Genomic DNA, 18,713 nt, shown 5'->3' on the forward strand with positions numbered 1-18,713 from the left:
TTCACGCATGCGCGGCGAATAGGATATCAGTAACGTACCTAATATGAGTAAAATTATGTTACATTGATTGCCTATCCATAATCACATAAAAATTTTTATAATTTAAAAAGAATTTATCATGCAAAAATATAAGTATTACATGTAAAATACTTATCTTACTTGTATCTAACCTAATCGACGATGATTCCGTTAAAACTTTTGCACCATTTCACGCCAAACTTTTGCGCCCAACATCGCTACGTCACATACGTTGCTGTCTTATGTCTGTCGCCACGCATGCCCAAAAAATCCGGCCCGATTCACACACTATTACATACTCTGGACAGTACCCTTTGTTGCGTATATCGGAATAGTATTCGCAGTGCTGCCAGTGAATATTGGAACGCAGCCTATGAATAGCCAATGAATTTCAGGGCCAGGATTTGTTGCTACGGGGAAAAAAAAAACAACGGTCGGGGATTCCCATTATGAGACACCACAGATATACTATCAAGTCTTCTGATTATTGTGTGTTTGATACTATTTTATTCAGTTCGAAAACAAATATTACTGATAGAAGTTTATATTAACAATCGAAACGAAACAATTGTTGTATTTGTGCCGTAATTCAGATAATTATTAGTACGTATTAGTAGTACGTATTAAACCAAAGTGAAAGGTTTGTATTTCATACTGCTGTATTGCTGTTACAATATGAAAATATAATTTATTTGCAAACTTTAAATCTTTAATTATGCTTTTTTGTGCTTTTGTATTTGAAATAATTGAATAAATATGTTCAGATTTATGAGGAAATAAAAAAGAATAAACTCTAAATTGTGCAAGTAAAGCTAACAAATTTTTTTGTTAAGAGTTTAATTTTGAATCTAAAAATATACTTTTAAATATATTATCGATAATATTAAAGGTAAATGTTACACATCGAAGCGTTAATAAATCTAATTTTATCAAAATTGGAGATGACGACTGTAAACTTTTATCATATTAAGTTTATTTCAGATTTCAAGAACATGGCATCTAATGAATCAGAGGAAGTAACTACAAAGTTAAAACTTACAAAATTAGAATGCCCATTTAACTGGGAAATGTTAGACAGTCTAATAAAGTATATTGTAACAGGTTCTAAATATAGAGATGAAGAATATGCTGATACAGTAGATATCAAATCATCTTATCCTTTAGAAGTGTTATTAAAATGTTTATATAGATGTTACAAAGATGTAATAAGTGCAGATAATGATATTGCAATGAAAGAAATTGAAAAAGCTGAACAGATTTTAATGCAGATTCAACAAGAGTATGATATACAATATTTACTTATTTATATTTAAAAAATTTTTTTACTTATATTATTTATAATTACAGCCAAGAATTGCATCAAATCATAAGAACAATCGAACATGTTTTTTATGCTACAAAATGTTTTTTGTTATATGAATCTAATAATATGGATGAAATAAAAGAAATATTAGAAAATATTATTGATCCTAAGGATTTTAATGATATTGAATCAGGTGCTTTATATGGATGTAAAAGCAGTATATGGTCATGCTTACATGATTTCGGCATAGAAGAAGCAATTGACACTGCTAAAAGAGCAATAAAAATGAATCAAGATTGTGCGCTATGGCATTTTATTCTGGGAAAAAATCTTAGACGTAAGAGACGTGCAACAAACGTATCCAGTGATGTATCAGATTCAGAAAAAAATCATTTTGAGATAGCACACGCTATATCTAAAAATCAAATGTTTGAAGTATATTACTTACAAATGTGTATGGAAAGTTTCAAAAAATTTATTAGATCAAGAGATTATGTGATAAAAAAAAATGCTAATGAAAGAGAAGTTATAAGTAAAGCCAAAAAGATGTTAAATACAAATCCTACTAATCATAAAGTGCTATTAAAATTAGCTCTTATATTTCTGCGTACAAGAATTTCAGATGAAAGATATTCAGCAAAAAAGTGTCTTGATGCTGTAAATAAAATAGTGCCAAATAATACCACATATCTACATTATACTGCAATGTTATATGAGCAAAGTGGGGATTATAAAGTTAGTACAATAATAGAATCATATACTATTTAAAAAATTTAAAATAATTTTAATTAAATTTTATAAAATTCTGATAATAAATAGGCACATATTAATAATTAAGCTGTTAATGAGTTGTACAATGATATTGGATATTAGTAACATTAATTTTTGATACTCTCAAATAAATTTTAGTTTGAAAAATATATATAAATATCATCAACATCTGTACGTTATACAACTTATATTTATCTATTAATATATCTCTTTAATTTTTTCAATATCATACCATTTCCTTTTGTATATTTTTAAAAAGTAATTATAGGAAGCTATCAAATTGCATTTTTAGGAAGCAATCAAATATTTCAAAAAAGCCGCTGAATGCAATAATTTAGTAGCAGAATTGTCTTATATACAATATGGTTGGGAAACAGGACAGCTGGAACCACTACCTCATTTATTACGAATGTTGAAAAAATATGATCAGTCAATTAAATCACGACAAATAGCTATGCTTTTAGCGATTGCAGTAACATACTATTCTCTTCATGAAGACATACCAAATGCGGCAGAATATTTTTTAAAAGCTCTTGAAATAGATCCGGTGCACAAAAAATTTCAGGTATTTAGATATAAAAAAACATTTATAATATTTTATGATCTATTATTATAAATTTTTTAAATAATTGAAATCATTGATTATTTTCTATTTTTTAGGTATATTACAAATTTCTAGACTTCAATACTTTGAATATATCATCTTTTTTGAATAATAATTTTTGTCCTTTACTCGAAAAAAAATATCCGGCTCATACAGAAACTTGTAAAAAAATTAAAAATCTCTTAAATGTAAAGGACATAACTGATTTAGTAGAAGAAATGTGTGGATTATCTGTAGAAAAAAAAAGTTCTAACTTAAATATTAGAACTAACTAATCGACAAGAATTAACTAATAACTAGAATTATTATGATAGTTTATAATTTCCTAGTATAACATTATGCATTTAAAAACAATAATTGAATCAATATCATACTTTAATGGATTTTAAAAAAATAAACGGTTTATAGTTACTGTAAACTTCTTAGTAAGTGAGAAAATATTTTCTCGAAAATGTTTAAAAAAATATTTTAAAATTTCGAAGATATCTTTTAGAAGAATATCATTAAGTAATGTTTAATTTGCTATTCTAAAAAAATTAAAAGTGTTTTTTTACTTCTTATTTTACTTTTTATTTTTAATTTCCATAAATATTTCATGTAAGATTGACAAAGAAGTTATTAAAATATTTTATAGTTTTTATATTTTAATGTATCTATGTCTAATTCGTGAAACGGGATGTATACATGTATGTATACATATGGTATAACATATAAGTTTAATAATATTCCATTATATTATTTTTCTTATTTTATTTGACAAACAAAAACCGTTTATTTTATATTATTTATTAATCTATAACTTATATAATTGTTAACATCAAAATTTTTATTATTATTTACTTGATTATTAATATTACTTAATTATATTATATTATTATATTATATTATATTATTATATTACATTATATTATTATATTACATTATATTATATTATATTTCCTTAGACTAAATAACGTTGTTTAGCATAATATATAAAATATTGATTACATTATTAAATATTCCCTATTCAATATTCAATGTACAATATATAAATAAATACATGAGTAATACATATTCACATCTATTCATATCATCGTATTTGTATAATTATGCAGAATGCGGACAATAAACGTAGTAATATATCTTATGTTTCAATTTATGATATTTTTGGACTTTATTGTAATTAAGGGTAGATTTCAAAATACTTCGAAATATCTTTCGGATCTATTTTTAGAGATCTCACAATTAAACTCTGCGGAAAGATTTCAACAAAAGAATACGGGTAAAAACGTCTCAAACTACCTGAGTGAGACGCAGTGTGTAAATGAGTTTTGAAAAAACATCGACGGCGCATATTACTTCCGTCAACGACCAATGATATCCCGGACCGCCTGGGAGAAACGCGCGTTCACGCACACAAAATTCAAACGCTGTTGAATCACGATGAACGCTAGCGGCGTACAGGTAAAGATATACGACGGGGAAAAATGTATCCACGAGCACGAAGCTACTCGATCCAACGGGGATGATCTAAAGACGCTGATGCAGAACCTGCGAGACATGCAGTCGAACGTGAACGATTTTTTAACCGTGCTGGTTCAACAGCGAGACGCGTCTGGCGGTGCGCAAAGTAACTCGATCGCACGTAATATTCTGTAAACAATTTCCTTCTTTCACTTTTCGCGAAATTCACTGTTCGATCAATTTGCGCAGAAACGGCGAGTCAATCGATTTCTTCCGATTCGGACTCGATCGAGGAAGACGGGGAAGAAGACGACAAAACGGAGGCAAACGAGACGCAGACTAACCCCAAAAAATGCAAGTTATCCATTTGAATTTTCGTGTATTCCGTTAATAAACGTTATGCTGCTGATATTCTAATGAGGCATTTAATTATTGTTTCATGGACACGTTCCCACATTCCGCTTGTGTTCTAGAGCGCGGCATTTTTATCGGATCCGCCGTGCTCCGTGATGACAGATGGCTAGAACGCGATAACACGCGTTCCTCTACGCGAGATCGATAGCCGTTAAACGACGACGGACGTAGCGGCGGACGCAGCCTGCCAAGGTCGAAGCACAACCTGGTAATTCACCGTTGCACGCGTTAGGATGATTATTTCCATTCGTACGGGCTGCTCACCTTGCGAATCTAACTGCATTTCTATCGCGAGACTGGCGAACGTAACCTAGAAATTTTTTTCCACCGTTACACACTGCTTCTATTCGCATGTCTCTTCGGGATAAATGCTGCCGTCTCCCTGATCTGTCTAATCGTGACAATAAGAAAAGATGAACAGCTGACAATCGTGTTTAATTCGCAGTGAATGACGTATGCAACACACACATACATAAAATTCAACATATGTGTATGTAAATATACAGCCAAGTGCCGGGAATAGATTTTATAGCGTGGTGTTGTAAATTTTTTCTTGGTAGATTTTGTATAGAATTTGGCATGTAATGCTGCTGACAGAACACCGGCAGAAGTATATCAAAATTTATTAACAAAATATAATAAAATCAAACTTCAATGTAACTTGCTAACAAAATTTGTAGCAGTTTATAAAACATTTTTAACAGATTTGATTCTGTAGACGCGAACATTATGTAAATATAGCGAATATAATTGTTCCGCTAAATATTCTTGCTATCTTTTGACGTCAAAAACAAATTTTACATATTCTTTTTTTATTGTTAAAATTAATAATTGTAAAACACAATCATAATGAAATAGTTGACTTGAATCTTTATTTTTCAAGCTGGAACATGTCTACTACATTGTCAAACGAAGCTCAACTGCGTTACATGATAGAATGGTTTCAAGAATGGTCCGAAATGCAGCGGAATGATTTTTTGAGTGTGTTGTTGGAGAATTGTGGTCCTTCAGGGCTTGTGAATGGACTAGTCGCTGGAATGGAAAAGTTGGGTTGTGAAGGATCTGATAGACCACCAAGCTTGTTTCAGTGTCGCGTTAAGCTCTTTAGAGAGTGGAGTAGCAATTGGTCACAACGTGAAAAAGATTCTTTGTTAACAGCTATTAAGAATACAGATAGTAAGTTTGCTGAAAAGTATGAAGAAAGATTATCAGCATTGGCAGAAGATAAACAGTAACAAGCAAGCATCTCATATTTTACAACTTATTCCATAGACATAGCATTTCTAGTTTCTTTTTAAATTATGACAAATTTGGGGCAAGTTTATCTTTTTATATTTATATATTTATTTCTTATATATATACACACACACACACACACACACAAGTTATTTAACTTGAAAGTGTCATAAATAAAATTTTGATGTTGATAATCACATATCAAGTTATCTCCACTATTTTATACATTCTTTGTTACTAAAATATAGTTTGTGCCACTTTCAAGATTAAAAAATTCTTTCTAATTTTAATTGACATAAAATATTTAAAAAAATTTTCAATTACTATGAAATAGATACATGTTAAAACTAATAAATTGAAATTGCTTAAAGTAAAAAGTAAATGTATAAATATTTCTAAAATTTTGTTTTCCCATTTTTATTGATGTGGAAAATGTAGCTCTTTTATTATATACATTCCTTTATCTTTGCATTTCATATGTTTAATATTTCATCTAAACATTGTCATTACGGTCAAGTCTTATCTATATTATATATTATATATAACTAAAGTTATGAAACTTTATATGCGTATATATGTATAACATAATGATAATGGCTGTAAAAATTTGATATATAATTTGAATTATGAATTACTTTAGATTTAAGAAAAATTTATAATTAATTTTCTTAGAAAAATTAGCAAATATTGTATAATTTTCAATAATGACTAGTAATAATTATAGTTTTAAAAACTTTTAATAAAATGAAAATGATGTGATTCTCTTATAGAAAATCCTATTTGTGACATTTACAAAACTTCAATTCTATTGTATTTTTTATGAGCTTAATAAACTTTAATTTTTAGATATAAGAATGAAAACAAATCTTTTCTATGATTTTAAAATTGTAAAAAAATACAAGGTATATGTTCTTATAATCTATAGAAATTTACAAATATATATAGGATCTTTTGTAATGGATGCAAAAAATTTTATATTGTATTGCAATAAATACATTACTTTTTAAATATCATTTTTATTATATTAATATATTTCATTTTATAATATCTTATATTATTTATCTATTTCAGTCTTACAATTATCTTAAAATTATATCAGATATTAAAAGAGATGTTTAATACTCAAAAATAATCTAATAATAATTATGAGATTCAGTAATAAAATGTAATCTTGTCATTGATAGAAACAATTTTTTGTTTTAATATAAATAATTTCATTTTTTATAAATTTATGACTTTTATATAAATCCATTTTTCTATTTATGTTGTACATAAACATAAAGTAAAATCGCTAAAAAATGAATGCTTTATAAGATTTTACATATCCAAAAATATTTGACCAATATATTCTGATATAAAATATCATGTCTTGTATTTATTTTGTTATGATTTGTTATCAAAATAAAATAGTCATTTTTATTTCTGATTAACTTTTATATTAATCAAATTTTAATGAATATCAGCTTTCTAAAATCTTGAAAATTCTTTTTAAACATTACATATTATTTTAATCTTAATCTTTTTCAAATCACCATCTGAATGCTTATCCTTTTGGTTCTTGTTGCAACCACTTTAAGCATATCGCTTTAATTGCATTTTGACCAAGTCTATCCGATTCTTTTAAAATTCTCCTTATATCTTGTGCTCTAGAATGCTTAACTGCAAGCAGATATGCAGCCTTCAATTGTTTGCTTTCAATGTATGCATTTATCTGGAAAAAATAGTATTGTGAGCAACATGAAATAGTACATTAGAAATTTCTTTTGAATTTCTAAAAAATTATCTATAACCACAGTTATATATATATATATATATTGATCTACTTGAAATGAATCTTACTCTAAGTTCTGTATCGATTATCAATCTGATTAAAATATCTATATGATTTTTGAGTGTCGGATTCTGTTCGCTATACGAATGAGTCAATAATAATTTCACACAATGTGTCAAAACATGATCAGAGATGACATGTGCATTGGGTGCTCCAGAGCTGCGACAACATTTGATCAATTGCTCAATTGCGGCTGTGTTATTTTTCAAAGCCAATACATGACCAGCTAAAGAATATACTTTCTGTTGAGGAAGATTATAATCTGTAAAAATAATACATTGACAAATACTGATTTATCTGTAGCAACATATATTATGTGTTACATATAAACTTGTTGCATTTTGTATATTATTTTATTAATTTAAAAATTATGTATGCGCGAAAAAATGAATAATTATTCTATTTCTAACCAACCTTGCATTATCCTGAAAGCTATGCCGAATCCTTCCCCAATATCACGACCGCACAATATAGCTAGAACAGCTAAATGTATCTTCTGTTGTTGATTACCAAATAACGTAGGCAACTGAAACGTCTGAGAGTTATCGCTATCAATATCTGGGAAAAGGTTTAAAAAATCAGTCGAGACTCTTTCTTCTTTTTCACAATTTGCTAAAAATTTGACAATTTCTATCTGTCTACATATAGTGTTAATATGTCTGTCTATTTCTGAAGGTTCCATCTCCATTGCCAAGGTACTTTGGCTGCTATGACCGGAATTTATGCTTTTTCTTCTTTTAGTCAAATTTTCCATTTGCAGTTCCGATTCTAGATGTTTTTGTGCATCTCGTAATAAATGTGCTTTGTTATGCAAATCTGAATAAGTGTTCGTCTCGTTAATATAAAAACGGATACACGTCATCGACGCTCTTATACAATCTTTCATGAAGAGCTGTATCTGATATAAAATGTACCAGTATTGCTTCCTTTCCATAAAGTGGCAAACATATATCAAATACTTTCTCCAAATAACTAAAGTGGGATCTTTCGTTCTCATCGCATCGTGAAGTTTCTCAGTGTAACCGTTCTTTAAACAATAGAGGTAAACTCCATTAAGAAACAAATCGCACTCTACATCGTTTTCTAAGATATATACTAGACATTTATCAAACTCTTGATGTTTCAGAAAGAACTGTAAAATAGAGGAATAACTTCCATATGCCAATAGATAATATATACTTTCTTGATAATAAACTGTTTGATTAGCGGGTATCAGATATTTAACAATAAACTGATTTTGACTGATGGTCTTTAGACTGTTGAGTGTCTGTAAGATTTCTTGCGCTGTGTCAGATTTTAATTGTGACGGATGCTGCGTTCGAGATCGATGTATGCTCAAATTATCTAATATTTGCAGGATTTCTGTGAGTAACGGCGGATCTTTCAATGGCCGGTACTTGGAATATTCAGTTCTCTTCGAGTGACCGATTCTGCAGGTTCTCTTCTCTTGATCGGATATTTCATTTTTTTTCAGTGCGGACGTCATTGTTTCCGTTAATTCTCTCTTGGGACTCTCGACTGGTTCTTTAGGATAAGATAATACAACCCAATCGTCAAGGTCTTCGTGATCGACAATTTTATCGAGGCAATGGTGAAACTTTTCTCTTGCCTGTTTCAAATATCCCACTTTTAAACAAGCTTTTCCCCATGCAGCCCATACGCCCTGTGTGTCCAATCCTGCCTTCGTACTGACATCCAATGCCAATGTCCATTGCTCCTTTTCAGTGAGGAGATCACGCAGCTTCCTCAACGTGTGCTCGTCGAGATCGTCTGTCGGTATGAGAGTCACGCAATCGGACTGAATTAGAATCGCAATCAGATCCACTTGCGATAAGAATCGATCGCAGTGTGCGAGGCCAGTGTTGAATCCAAATTTCGCACACTTCATCTTAGCCGCGATTAATAAAGAACGTATCATCTTGATGATTACCGCGTGATCAACTTCGGGGTTTATCTTACCTCCGCTAACAGGTTGAAGCAATTGCTTCATTTCATCGCAACGGTCCAATAAAAAGCTGTGCGATAAAATAAAAAAATATTTAATATAAAATATTTAACATTTTGATTATTTTCGAATCATCGTACATCCCTCTTCTTAAAAGAAATGTATTACCTTGTATACATCTTAGGATCCAAGTGCAAATTAAGAATGGCGAGACAGAGCGAAATATTAGGCGCATATTCGAACGAAAACTCTTCTCTTATAGTGCGATTGTGCTTTTCGTCTCTTGTCAATCGCCAATAATCAAAAACCTCACTGCTGGTTGTTGACGGAGCATTTTGCGCCGCACGCATTTGCAATACTGTTTGACGTTTACAATCATCGCATACACGTACTAGCACGGAATTGGGATAACCGGCAACCTGCATGCGATGCTGAGAACATGTGGCGCAAACAACACGGCCGCATCGCCGACAGTGATGTCGTCTATTGAACATCGAAAATATTACGACTTTGCAACAACCGCATTCTCTTGCCTATTAAATAAATAACAATTTCATTATACAAATACAGAATGAAAGATATGCTTAATAAAATTAAAATCAGGCATTTTTGTAGTTTGAATATTATTTTAAAGAAAGCATGCAAACTTGAAAAAAATCTACGTTAGTTGTAATATTATAATCGAATGTTTTCAAATTACCCTATCGTTAGGAATCCATTCTTCTTTAGTAGGTACATTAACAGGCATAACAAATTCATTATTTTCTACCTCAGGATTAGATTGCGGAATATTTTTAGTTCTATTCTCGACACCATCACGTTGGAACGATACACGGAAATCTAACGACTTTTTAGCGTAAAATCTTATAACTCTGTCAAAATTGCTAATGTCTATATCGGGGTGTTGTAAATCGTCGTGTAAGGTATCTAAAATCTTTTGAATATTTTCAAATTTACAATTCATTAATAATTGTTCCAGTATCAATAATGGTTCTTTTATCAAATGAATGTATAAAGCTCTATCTTTATTTTCCAACATTTTCAAAATTTCTAGTCCCACTAAAGTTTTCCGATACTTGGGTTGTTCCACTGCCTTGCAGTGATCTAATAAATAGTTGGCGACAAACTGCAGCGCGTTGGCAGATTCTAATTTTTTCAGAACTCCCTTACATATCTTCATTGACTGACTTGACGATAACGCTTGAAGAAACTAAAATATTACAGAATCATTAATAAAAGTTTTCAAAAACGGTTTAATTATGATGCTTACAACTGAATTTTTGTTTATACCTTTAGAGCTTGTTTGAAATTTTGTTGTTCATTTTTCAAAAGGCCTATTAGAAAGTTTTGCATCACGGGAGTTTGCATTTCCAGAGAAAACGCTTGACATCCCAACCATTCTAAACACAACTCGAATTGATCCGCGTCAATCAAAGACTTCATAATTTCAAACGGATCGATCCTCTCTGTGCAATATACGATGTCATACCACGTACTGTTCGATCTACTCATGCAGTATGGGATCATTTTATGAAAGATCGTTATTCTACACAAGATGCCGTTCATCCGGTGCTTGCAATGCGCCGGCAATTTGTAACTATACTCGTGTTGCAACGCGTGAATCAATGCGTGCTCGCATAGAATCATAGGCCATTTGTTGACGTTGTGTAATATCGTTTGCGCCAATATGTATATATCTTTGATTTGATATAAATACTGCAGCATTTTTGTAATAGAAAGAACACCCAGATTGGAGAGCGCGTGACTTAAAAGCAAATCCTTAAAACGCTGCAACTCTGTATTATATTTCATGACATTGTCAGACAGTGCGTTTAATATCTCCAAAGAATTCTGCCAATTACGATCTTCGCCAAGTTCGAAATAACACCATAATTCGTGCATAGGTACGTTATCGTAAATAGCGGCAAGAGTTTGATTATTATTAAACAACGACTTCAGTTTGTAGATCCACGGGGAATTTAAGAGATTCTCAAGACATGCGGTACGTTTTATATTATCGTAACTATTTTCCAAAATAGTCGGATTTTCGTTATGCATTCTCTGTATAAGATAAGAGAGGAGCCAACAATGTCCTTCGAGATATTGCAATAAACTAGGCCTTAGTATCTGAGTTTGCCAGAGAGATGTTTCCGTAATATCTGTGGTTGTGACGCTAGACAGATTATGCTTAGAATATTTTAATATCACCTCATATGTATAATTGGACGCAATATATTTTATATCTGTACTGTCGTTTAAGTTTTCGAAACCCTCTATTGGGAGCAAATTCTCATTAGCGTTCGTCGTCCTGATATCAGTATTTCGTGAAACTATGTTTTGATATTGCCGCACGATATCGGGTAAACTGATTTTTCGTCTTGATTCATCTATGAATTCGTTATCGGACGATGCCAATGAGTAATATGTAATATAATTGCGAGCCGCATCGTTCAATGCATCATTCAATGTCTGCGTCTCGTACACCTACAATGTGAGCAACATTGGTCATGTCTATTCCGTTTATCATAATGAATAATTAATCGACTGTTAGCTTACACGAATTTCAGGCGTGCCGTAAAATTCATTAGCCATCGCGAAGATAATTTTGGGATTTTGCACGAGATCTAAATCCTGCCATGCCAATTCGTTGAGCTCCTCCACTCGTGTGAAGAATTTAAAGTCATTTGCGAGGCTACCCAGTAATTTTGATCGGAGAGCGGCAAGTGTCACTAGGCCTAGATCACCAATCATGTAACCAATCGACATTAAGGAAATGGTGTGCCTTAAATTTTTGATGGGCAGATCCTTGGACCACACATCCAAACTCGCATGAAGAAACATGATGTTCCAAACGTTCAAGAAAAATGTCAATGTTTCATCTCCTACAGATAATTCACTGAGATCGAGACTAGCAAGACTCGCTGTTTTACTTAGCACCGTTCGTACGTCTACATGATCAGAAATGCTTCTTAAATATAAGTTATCTAAATGAGATCGTCCCGAACTTATATTGTACAGAACTTGCAGGAGCTCTGTCAATATTTCTGAGACGCATTGATTCGGTCCTTTAATTGTAACATTTTTTACGTCCTGCAAAAGACGATATTCCATTATTACGCTATATCATATATACTTAAGTAAAAAATTTTATATTCATATTCATTTATATTCATAAATTTCATACCGATTCTTCTCGATTTTGATTCAGTATAACGCATTCAGAACCCTTAATACTATTGCAGTTTCTTTCGGTATAACAAGAAATACTAGGACATGCATTTACAAGGATGCTGTATATTAAATTCACTTGCAAACTAGAAGCAATCCTTTCGAGCTTATCTGGTTCTACCATCAAATCGAATATCTGATATCCAAAATAATGATGCAACGGTGTCTTTAATAAATCAGACACTGTCTGTACATTACTGTCATCTAAAAACAAAATAGTAAATTAGTACAATTCATAAATTTAATAAACAAATTTATTTTAATACCTGGAATAATAGTGGATACAAGCTGTAGATGAGAATAGATATTATAAAGATATTTCTCGTTATTAAAAATATTAGACATTTTTTCTATCATTTCCAATCCTAAAACATAATTATTATTACAAGAACGCGTTTCGGTCTCCGTTCTCTCAAGATCGTAAAACACGCGATAATTATTCTCAAATTCGCTCCAAACGGCAATGTTCTCTCTCCATTCCTTTATGTATAATGGAATTTTGGCATCACACAGTATAGTTGTCACCGATGCATTCTTATATTCGTAAAACAATTGATAGATCTTCGAGAAGAAACTCGCATGTCCCGTGCCGTCAAACGTCTTGCAGAGTTTCAGATATTTCATGGCTACGTTGCATAGATTATTCGAGATTTGATGCGTTTGACTTATAGTCAGACTTAGATCTAGCACGCTAAGAGTTAACAGTTCGTTGCTAGGCAGAATATCCGTATCTAACATTCGTAAATGTACTTGTTGAGATGCCAGAAATGTTTCAAGTTGATTGATGTGCCTAGAAGATTGTACACCTTCCTGCGCAGCGAGTTTTATATTCTGCAAACATATTTACATCCAATATTGGTACGGTAAAATTTACATTACGAATTATGAATATTTACCTCTAATGTAGAAGTCGCTGAGCTTTCTTTAAAATAATCTGTCGTGTCTAAGGTATAAAGGTGTTTAAATAAATCCCGTTTAAATAAGCGAAGCGCTTCTGAAAATCGAATCTCGCCATCTAATCGTGTATTTTCCATAGAGAACATCTAGGGAATAGAATATATTTCTGAATAACGTCAGAAAAAGTTAATTTAAGATGTTGTATCAAAAGACAGCTATGTTTCTATTAATAATTCAAATTCATATCTCGCAAACATTTTCGCACGCAGTTAAGTATTTAAGGTAAACTTTTTTCTTATAATTCAAATTACAATATCGATTAAAATTGTAATCGCTATTTATTGTAGATCGATATGCGTGACACGAAAGTTTTTGAAATCGCGCTAGATGATATGAATTATAACGAGGAAAGCGAAAATGAGATGATTCAGCCAGAGGACCTTGCGGATTTGAAGCCTCTTGCAGAAGACGAAGACAAATACAGATCATTACATTCTCATGTAAAACATTATAATGAACGTAACAGCGAAAACAAGAAACAGTATTCAGATATTTTGCCCTATTTGCAACCACACGCGAAAGAGATATTCAATTTAGAACAAGAAAATAAACCATTTATTGCTGGTTTTAAAGACGAATTGGACGAAGTGAGTATCTTATCTAAAAGAGGAAAGAATTAGCGATGTTCCTTACTAAATAAATAAATAAATATATTAAATTTCATTTTTTGTAATTGTTTTCAAACCAGTATTTCAAAACTATGAAGCAGATAACTACTCATGTAACATCAATTAAAAGAATTAACTATATTGGTTCTAATAAGAAAAAGAAAAATGTGTGGAATTTTGAAAAATTACAGAATCAGAGAAAGAAGACAATAAATATTGCTACAGGTATTGATAATTATAATAAATCATTTTAGTATAAATATAGCATTTAGTATAAATATGATATTAATCAATATAGAGGAAAATGTTTATAAAAAATGTTTTTCCATCAATAATTCTCAAATAAATAGACAAAAGTATAAAAAGCGGTAGAATAAAGCACGAAGAAATAAATAACCATTATGGAACGACGATAAACGAAGAGATAGATTTTCTCCAACCGATAAGAGACAGAAATATTACAGTCGACGAGACAACGAAATACTTTGCAAAAATGCAAGAGACATATACGCGATACAATTTGTACGAATACGATCAAGAAAATACAAACGAAGGAATAAAAAGTATTTTGGATCAGTCGACTTCGGAAATATCTACTCTTGCAGGTAATGATCTTTACGAAGAACCATACGATTATAAGAAATTCAAAATGGAATATGAACAGCAGCTGGAATACGATATAAAATATAAGAAGGTATTGAATTATACTGAAAAAGAAGAATCGGAGGATGTACCAAAGAAAGCGTTAAAAAGAATAATAGGTATGAAACGACCTAAGAATTGTACGGCGGAAGAATTACGCCAGATTGGAATTAATGCGATAGGATGCCTTTTATACGATTTTCAACACACAAAAGACATGATGACTATGAAGAAGATTCTCTTGAGAACATGGTTAGTTCTAAGAGTTTGGTTATTGATTTACATTTGTCTGGCAATTCCCTGTTGGTGTCAAAGAGGTAATTTCAATTCAACATTTATTTATTCTTGCATCTTTTCTTGGAGAGGATTATTATTACATGCATGTAACGTTTCAGGTTGGTGTTGCTGTTGTTTTCGTTGTAAATTTTGTTTTCCGCGTAAAAGGATTATATCTATCAAACGATATTATGTGATGAATCCACCAGGTACTTTCATAAAGGATTTAAAAAAAGAGAAATATGTGAAGGAGCCTATTAAATATGAACCTACTGAAAGTGAACGTGATGTATATGAAACATTTGAGGCCGCAATAAAAAATATATGAATATTAACATGTTCGCCGACCTCCATATAATCCAGAGCAAATCAAACTTAAGTATCTATTGGCTTACATATTGCTCAGAAGTCTTTTAATATAAAAATAAAAATATACCTCTGGACGAATGAGAAATGTGTTTACATCTTCAAATAATGAATGAGTTAACATTTGTTAAATTAGTATTCAGAAATAGTTATATCTAATTATACCATAATAATTTATCATAACTTGTTTGTGAAGATATGATACTTGTTTGTTCAACTTAGATCTCTCATTTGCACAGATAGCAGATATAAAAGACATACATATGATATATGTATTATTTGTATAAAGCATTACCTTAATTACTTCTTGCGCTTTCTGAAAATCGCCTTTCCATAAACAATGCAAAATTAGGCTTTCTTTCGAAGCCAGCATTAAATTTATCAAGGATAATTTATCTTTCGTTGTTAAACAATCTGCCATTGCTGTAGTACTCTTTAAACGTTTTCTGCGTTTATTGCTACCCAATAAGCTGGATTCCGAGCTACTGTCAGATTTAACTTTAGTTTCATCCGAGGCGCTATCCCTTTTATAAAAAAGTATATCTTCTTTGATGTGATGTGGAAAACTTAATTTTGGAGAGATTACAAATTCTGATTTATTTATAACGGTGGAATTATCAGATTCATCTCCTGGAACACCAACGTCTTCAATAAAATAAGGTCCCATATAAAATTTTAATCTCCATCGAGTGTCCATTAGAGTTGATGTAAAGGTAGATATATCTTCATGAAGTTTTTGCATTTCTTCGTGCAACCCGAGTACTCGCAATTTATTGATTTCTTCTGTTGTAATCACAGTACTCTTCCATAAATAATATAGTGTATCTCTTACAGCATATTTATCAGCTATAAAGCCTGACTTTTCATATTCTATCAATTTACGAATATTGTAATCATCATCTTTGGAACTAGCGTTTGTAATATTGAAATCTTCATAGCGCAAAAACAACAAGGAAAATATATTTTCCATCGTTTCTATCCTTAACGATAAAGGTAACAGAGAGGATAAATGTGATACCATTTCTGTGAAATATTTAATAATCTGTTCATACTCTGTGTTATAAAATTCACATAAAAGAATAGCTTTTAAAGCATTTATTATGCAGCAATATGCTTGAAAGATCCCAGATTCACTCACAGAAGTCTCTTTCAGTAAATTTTGGATGGTACTGTGATCTTGATCATGTATATTTATTGTGAGTTTCAAGATGGAAAGTACATTGTGTTTTTGTAAAAGAGACAGAATCTGTTTCAGAGATATTATTTGTTCAATCGAGTCGATTTGTGAATTTTTTAATTTTTCAGTATCTAATTTCGTTTTTATAAAGTGATTTTTTTTCCATTGTAAAATATATTCTATAATTCTGATATGGCTTTTTAAGAGTGTATATAATTTGTTTAAATCACAATCGTTGTATAGATTAAAGCAACATTTTTCTAGAAAGAAATTGATGGATTCGCAGATAAAAATGCTACTATCACAATTTTCAAGAGAATTAATTTCCTCATGTGGACAATCATTTAATATTTTGAACAATAACACAGGATATAATCTCTTTAATAAGTCACATGATAACAACAATTCAACTTCGCTGTATTTTTTTTCTATAGTCAATGTATAACATATATCCTGTAAGAATTCATTATAATAAAGTACAAATATAAATATATATCTCATTTATTGGTCTGTTATTTTTTTTTTTAGTTAAAATTTTTAAAGTTAAAAAAGCTTGAAAGATAAAACTTACCAAAATATCATTTAACCAATGCAATTTCCTTGTACTTATTCTTTTAAGTAGTTGTTGTTTACATAATATAATTCGAGAATTTTTTGTTAACTTAAATATGCTCTCACTGATTTTATATGCGGTGAGTAAATTAGTCACGCTTTCAGAACACGCATGCATTTTATTCCAAAATGAAAGCCACTTGCTTAACAGTTTGTTATCTTTTCTTGAATATAATGCAAATTCAATATCTTTAATATGATATGATTTTGACAGTGTAGGACATATCGTTTTTAAAAATTCTATTTCTGCATCTGCGCCTATATCCATTTTTGACAAAAGACATAGAACAACTTGTAAAGAATTGTTATGAATAGTTAAATCAGTTTCGAAGGAATTAATTGCTTCATGATTTAAATACCAAGTCCTTCTGACTGGTGTATGTTCTAGACATGATTTCAATGCATCAAAACAAACATTTTGCAAGTCATTAACAATATCATATGCATTTGGCATTATAGATATTAATTTATTTATAATCCAACAAACAATTTCTATATTAATATATATATTTTCTTTTAGGAATGTAAGAATCTGTTTAAATGTAGTAGTCGAAGTATATTTTACGCTATGTTCTGCACTTATGTCTCGAAGAAAAAATAATCCCTGAAAATTGAAATTCTTATTTTTAAGGACAACTAATATAAAAAACACAGAAGCAAATTTTATAAATAGAAATACCTTATATAAATAGTCTGGTACATTACCACATAACTCTATTGCATTTTTTATTTGTATACAATTGAGTTGCGTTTGAATATTGCACTGAATTTCGGAATGAATATTGGATGATTTGCTGTCTATGAGTTTTGACAGCAATATATAGGCGATCCATTGATATTGCTCTTCACTTGGAGAATGTCTACAAATATACATATATATCGTAAAATAAAAAAACATATTATAAATGATAAATGAAGTTCACTCACGTTAAACTTTCAATTATAGCTTCCAATTCTGGCAAGTCGACACAGCAATTGTGATGGAATTCCTTCAAGAAGTTGCTATCATTGTTTATGTGAAAGATATTTAGAGACGTGTACCATAATCGAGATGAAATACATTTGTTCAATTCCATTCTTGTTTGTTTCGACATTGTTCCTTTGAGAATATATTGTATATGACATATCGAACTTAATCCTTCATTTTATTTCATTTTTCTCATTTTTTTCTTTAGCCATGCTGTTTTTTATAAGATCCAACAACGTTATTTATTATCACGTTTGCAAAATGTAGAGAGAAAAAAAATAAATGTATAAAATACAGTTAAACACAATGCTGTAT

The 18,713-nt window shown here is 30.6% G+C and overlaps 5 protein-coding genes across 15 annotated transcripts; 4 read left to right on the forward strand and 1 right to left on the reverse strand.

The window, feature by feature from the left end:
- The first annotated feature begins 294 nt into the window (after window positions 1-294).
- LOC105426586 (uncharacterized) lies at window positions 295-3,749 on the forward strand. 3 transcript variants are annotated; one of them, XM_089070922.1, is made up of 5 exons: window positions 295-658; window positions 990-1,297; window positions 1,366-2,056; window positions 2,385-2,657; window positions 2,753-3,749. In XM_089070922.1, the coding sequence occupies exons 2-5, from the start codon at window positions 1,011-1,013 to the stop codon at window positions 2,969-2,971; spliced, it is 1,470 nt and encodes a 489-aa protein (XP_088927048.1). In that variant the 5' UTR covers window positions 295-658; window positions 990-1,010; the 3' UTR covers window positions 2,972-3,749. The 3 variants fall into 3 exon arrangements, with proteins under 3 accessions (XP_088927048.1, XP_088927047.1, XP_088927050.1); XM_089070921.1 differs by having other exon boundaries at window positions 296-658; window positions 1,000-1,297; XM_089070924.1 differs by lacking the exon at window positions 295-658 and adding an exon at window positions 685-907 and having other exon boundaries at window positions 1,000-1,297.
- Window positions 3,750-3,851: 102 nt separating this feature from the next.
- LOC105426488 (uncharacterized) lies at window positions 3,852-4,761 on the forward strand. 6 transcript variants are annotated; one of them, XM_089070933.1, is made up of 3 exons: window positions 3,859-4,296; window positions 4,389-4,493; window positions 4,613-4,761. In XM_089070933.1, coding segments are annotated over exons 1-3 (285 nt in total). In that variant the 5' UTR covers window positions 3,859-4,118; the 3' UTR covers window positions 4,615-4,761. The 6 variants fall into 6 exon arrangements, with proteins under 6 accessions (XP_088927058.1, XP_088927057.1, XP_088927059.1 ...); XM_011637735.3 differs by having other exon boundaries at window positions 3,860-4,320; XM_011637737.3 differs by having other exon boundaries at window positions 3,875-4,305.
- A 19-nt stretch (window positions 4,762-4,780) lies between these two features.
- Window positions 4,781-6,802, forward strand: LOC148937736 (uncharacterized protein C14orf119). Of its 3 annotated transcripts, none has more exons than XM_089070930.1 (2): window positions 4,781-5,043; window positions 5,437-6,802. In XM_089070930.1, exon 2 carries the CDS (start codon window positions 5,444-5,446, stop codon window positions 5,786-5,788), a length of 345 nt encoding a protein of 114 aa, XP_088927056.1. In that variant the 5' UTR covers window positions 4,781-5,043; window positions 5,437-5,443; the 3' UTR covers window positions 5,789-6,802. The 3 variants fall into 3 exon arrangements, with proteins under 3 accessions (XP_088927056.1, XP_088927055.1, XP_088927054.1); XM_089070929.1 differs by having other exon boundaries at window positions 4,781-5,006; XM_089070928.1 differs by having other exon boundaries at window positions 5,034-5,163.
- Window positions 6,786-18,525, reverse strand: Sptz (zinc finger FYVE-type containing 26 spastizin). Its single transcript, XM_011637739.3, has 14 exons — window positions 18,359-18,525; window positions 18,111-18,291; window positions 17,391-18,035; window positions 15,938-17,272; window positions 13,690-13,836; window positions 13,060-13,624; window positions 12,750-12,997; window positions 12,122-12,655; window positions 10,856-12,049; window positions 10,266-10,775; window positions 9,734-10,098; window positions 8,035-9,635; window positions 7,629-7,882; window positions 6,786-7,500 (listed from the first exon to the last, which is right to left on the reverse strand). Exons 1-14 carry the CDS (start codon window positions 18,523-18,525, stop codon window positions 7,333-7,335), a joined length of 7,914 nt encoding a protein of 2,637 aa, XP_011636041.2. The 3' UTR covers window positions 6,786-7,332.
- Window positions 13,851-15,897, forward strand: LOC148937737 (uncharacterized). Of its 2 annotated transcripts, XM_089070927.1 has the most exons (5): window positions 13,872-13,958; window positions 14,038-14,337; window positions 14,439-14,583; window positions 14,709-15,317; window positions 15,396-15,892. In XM_089070927.1, the coding sequence occupies exons 1-5, from the start codon at window positions 13,887-13,889 to the stop codon at window positions 15,602-15,604; spliced, it is 1,335 nt and encodes a 444-aa protein (XP_088927053.1). In that variant the 5' UTR covers window positions 13,872-13,886; the 3' UTR covers window positions 15,605-15,892. The 2 variants fall into 2 exon arrangements, with proteins under 2 accessions (XP_088927052.1, XP_088927053.1); XM_089070926.1 differs by having other exon boundaries at window positions 13,851-13,972; window positions 14,709-15,897.
- Window positions 18,526-18,713: the final 188 nt, after the last annotated feature.

This window comes from Pogonomyrmex barbatus, unplaced genomic scaffold, assembly GCF_055798465.1.
Source record: "Pogonomyrmex barbatus isolate J1 unplaced genomic scaffold, ASM5579846v1 scaffold11, whole genome shotgun sequence".
Lineage (NCBI taxonomy): Eukaryota > Metazoa > Arthropoda > Insecta > Hymenoptera > Formicidae > Pogonomyrmex > Pogonomyrmex barbatus.

What these genes read in the sequence shown, in the direction of transcription:
- LOC105426586 (XM_089070922.1), top strand. Translation starts at nt 1,011, where the DNA reads ATGGCATCTAATGAATCAGAGGAAGTAACTACAAAGTTAAAACTTACA. An exon ending in TTAATGCAGATTCAACAAGA is followed by an intron (nt 1,298 to 1,365) that starts GTATGATATACA and finishes TTATAATTACAG; the next exon opens with CCAAGAATTGCATCAAATCA. An exon ending in CGGTGCACAAAAAATTTCAG is followed by an intron (nt 2,658 to 2,752) that starts GTATTTAGATAT and finishes TCTATTTTTTAG; the next exon opens with GTATATTACAAATTTCTAGA.
- LOC105426488 (XM_089070931.1), top strand. Translation starts at nt 4,119, where the DNA reads ATGAACGCTAGCGGCGTACAGGTAAAGATATACGACGGGGAAAAATGT. An exon ending in GCAAAGTAACTCGATCGCAC is followed by an intron (nt 4,321 to 4,388) that starts GTAATATTCTGT and finishes CAATTTGCGCAG; the next exon opens with AAACGGCGAGTCAATCGATT.
- LOC148937736 (XM_089070928.1), top strand. Translation starts at nt 5,138, where the DNA reads ATGCTGCTGACAGAACACCGGCAGAA. An exon ending in CTGACAGAACACCGGCAGAA is followed by an intron (nt 5,164 to 5,436) that starts GTATATCAAAAT and finishes TTATTTTTCAAG; the next exon opens with CTGGAACATGTCTACTACAT.
- LOC148937737 (XM_089070926.1), top strand. Translation starts at nt 14,044, where the DNA reads ATGCGTGACACGAAAGTTTTTGAAATCGCGCTAGATGATATGAATTAT. An exon ending in TTAAAGACGAATTGGACGAA is followed by an intron (nt 14,338 to 14,438) that starts GTGAGTATCTTA and finishes TTTTCAAACCAG; the next exon opens with TATTTCAAAACTATGAAGCA. An exon ending in GACAATAAATATTGCTACAG is followed by an intron (nt 14,584 to 14,708) that starts GTATTGATAATT and finishes TCAAATAAATAG; the next exon opens with ACAAAAGTATAAAAAGCGGT.
- Sptz (XM_011637739.3), bottom strand. Translation starts at nt 18,525, where the DNA reads ATGTCGAAACAAACAAGAATGGAATTGAACAAATGTATTTCATCTCGA. An exon ending in ATTGGTTAAATGATATTTTG is followed by an intron (nt 17,273 to 17,390) that starts GTAAGTTTTATC and finishes GAATTCTTACAG; the next exon opens with GATATATGTTATACATTGAC. An exon ending in GATCCTAAGATGTATACAAG is followed by an intron (nt 9,636 to 9,733) that starts GTAATACATTTC and finishes TTTATCGCACAG; the next exon opens with CTTTTTATTGGACCGTTGCG.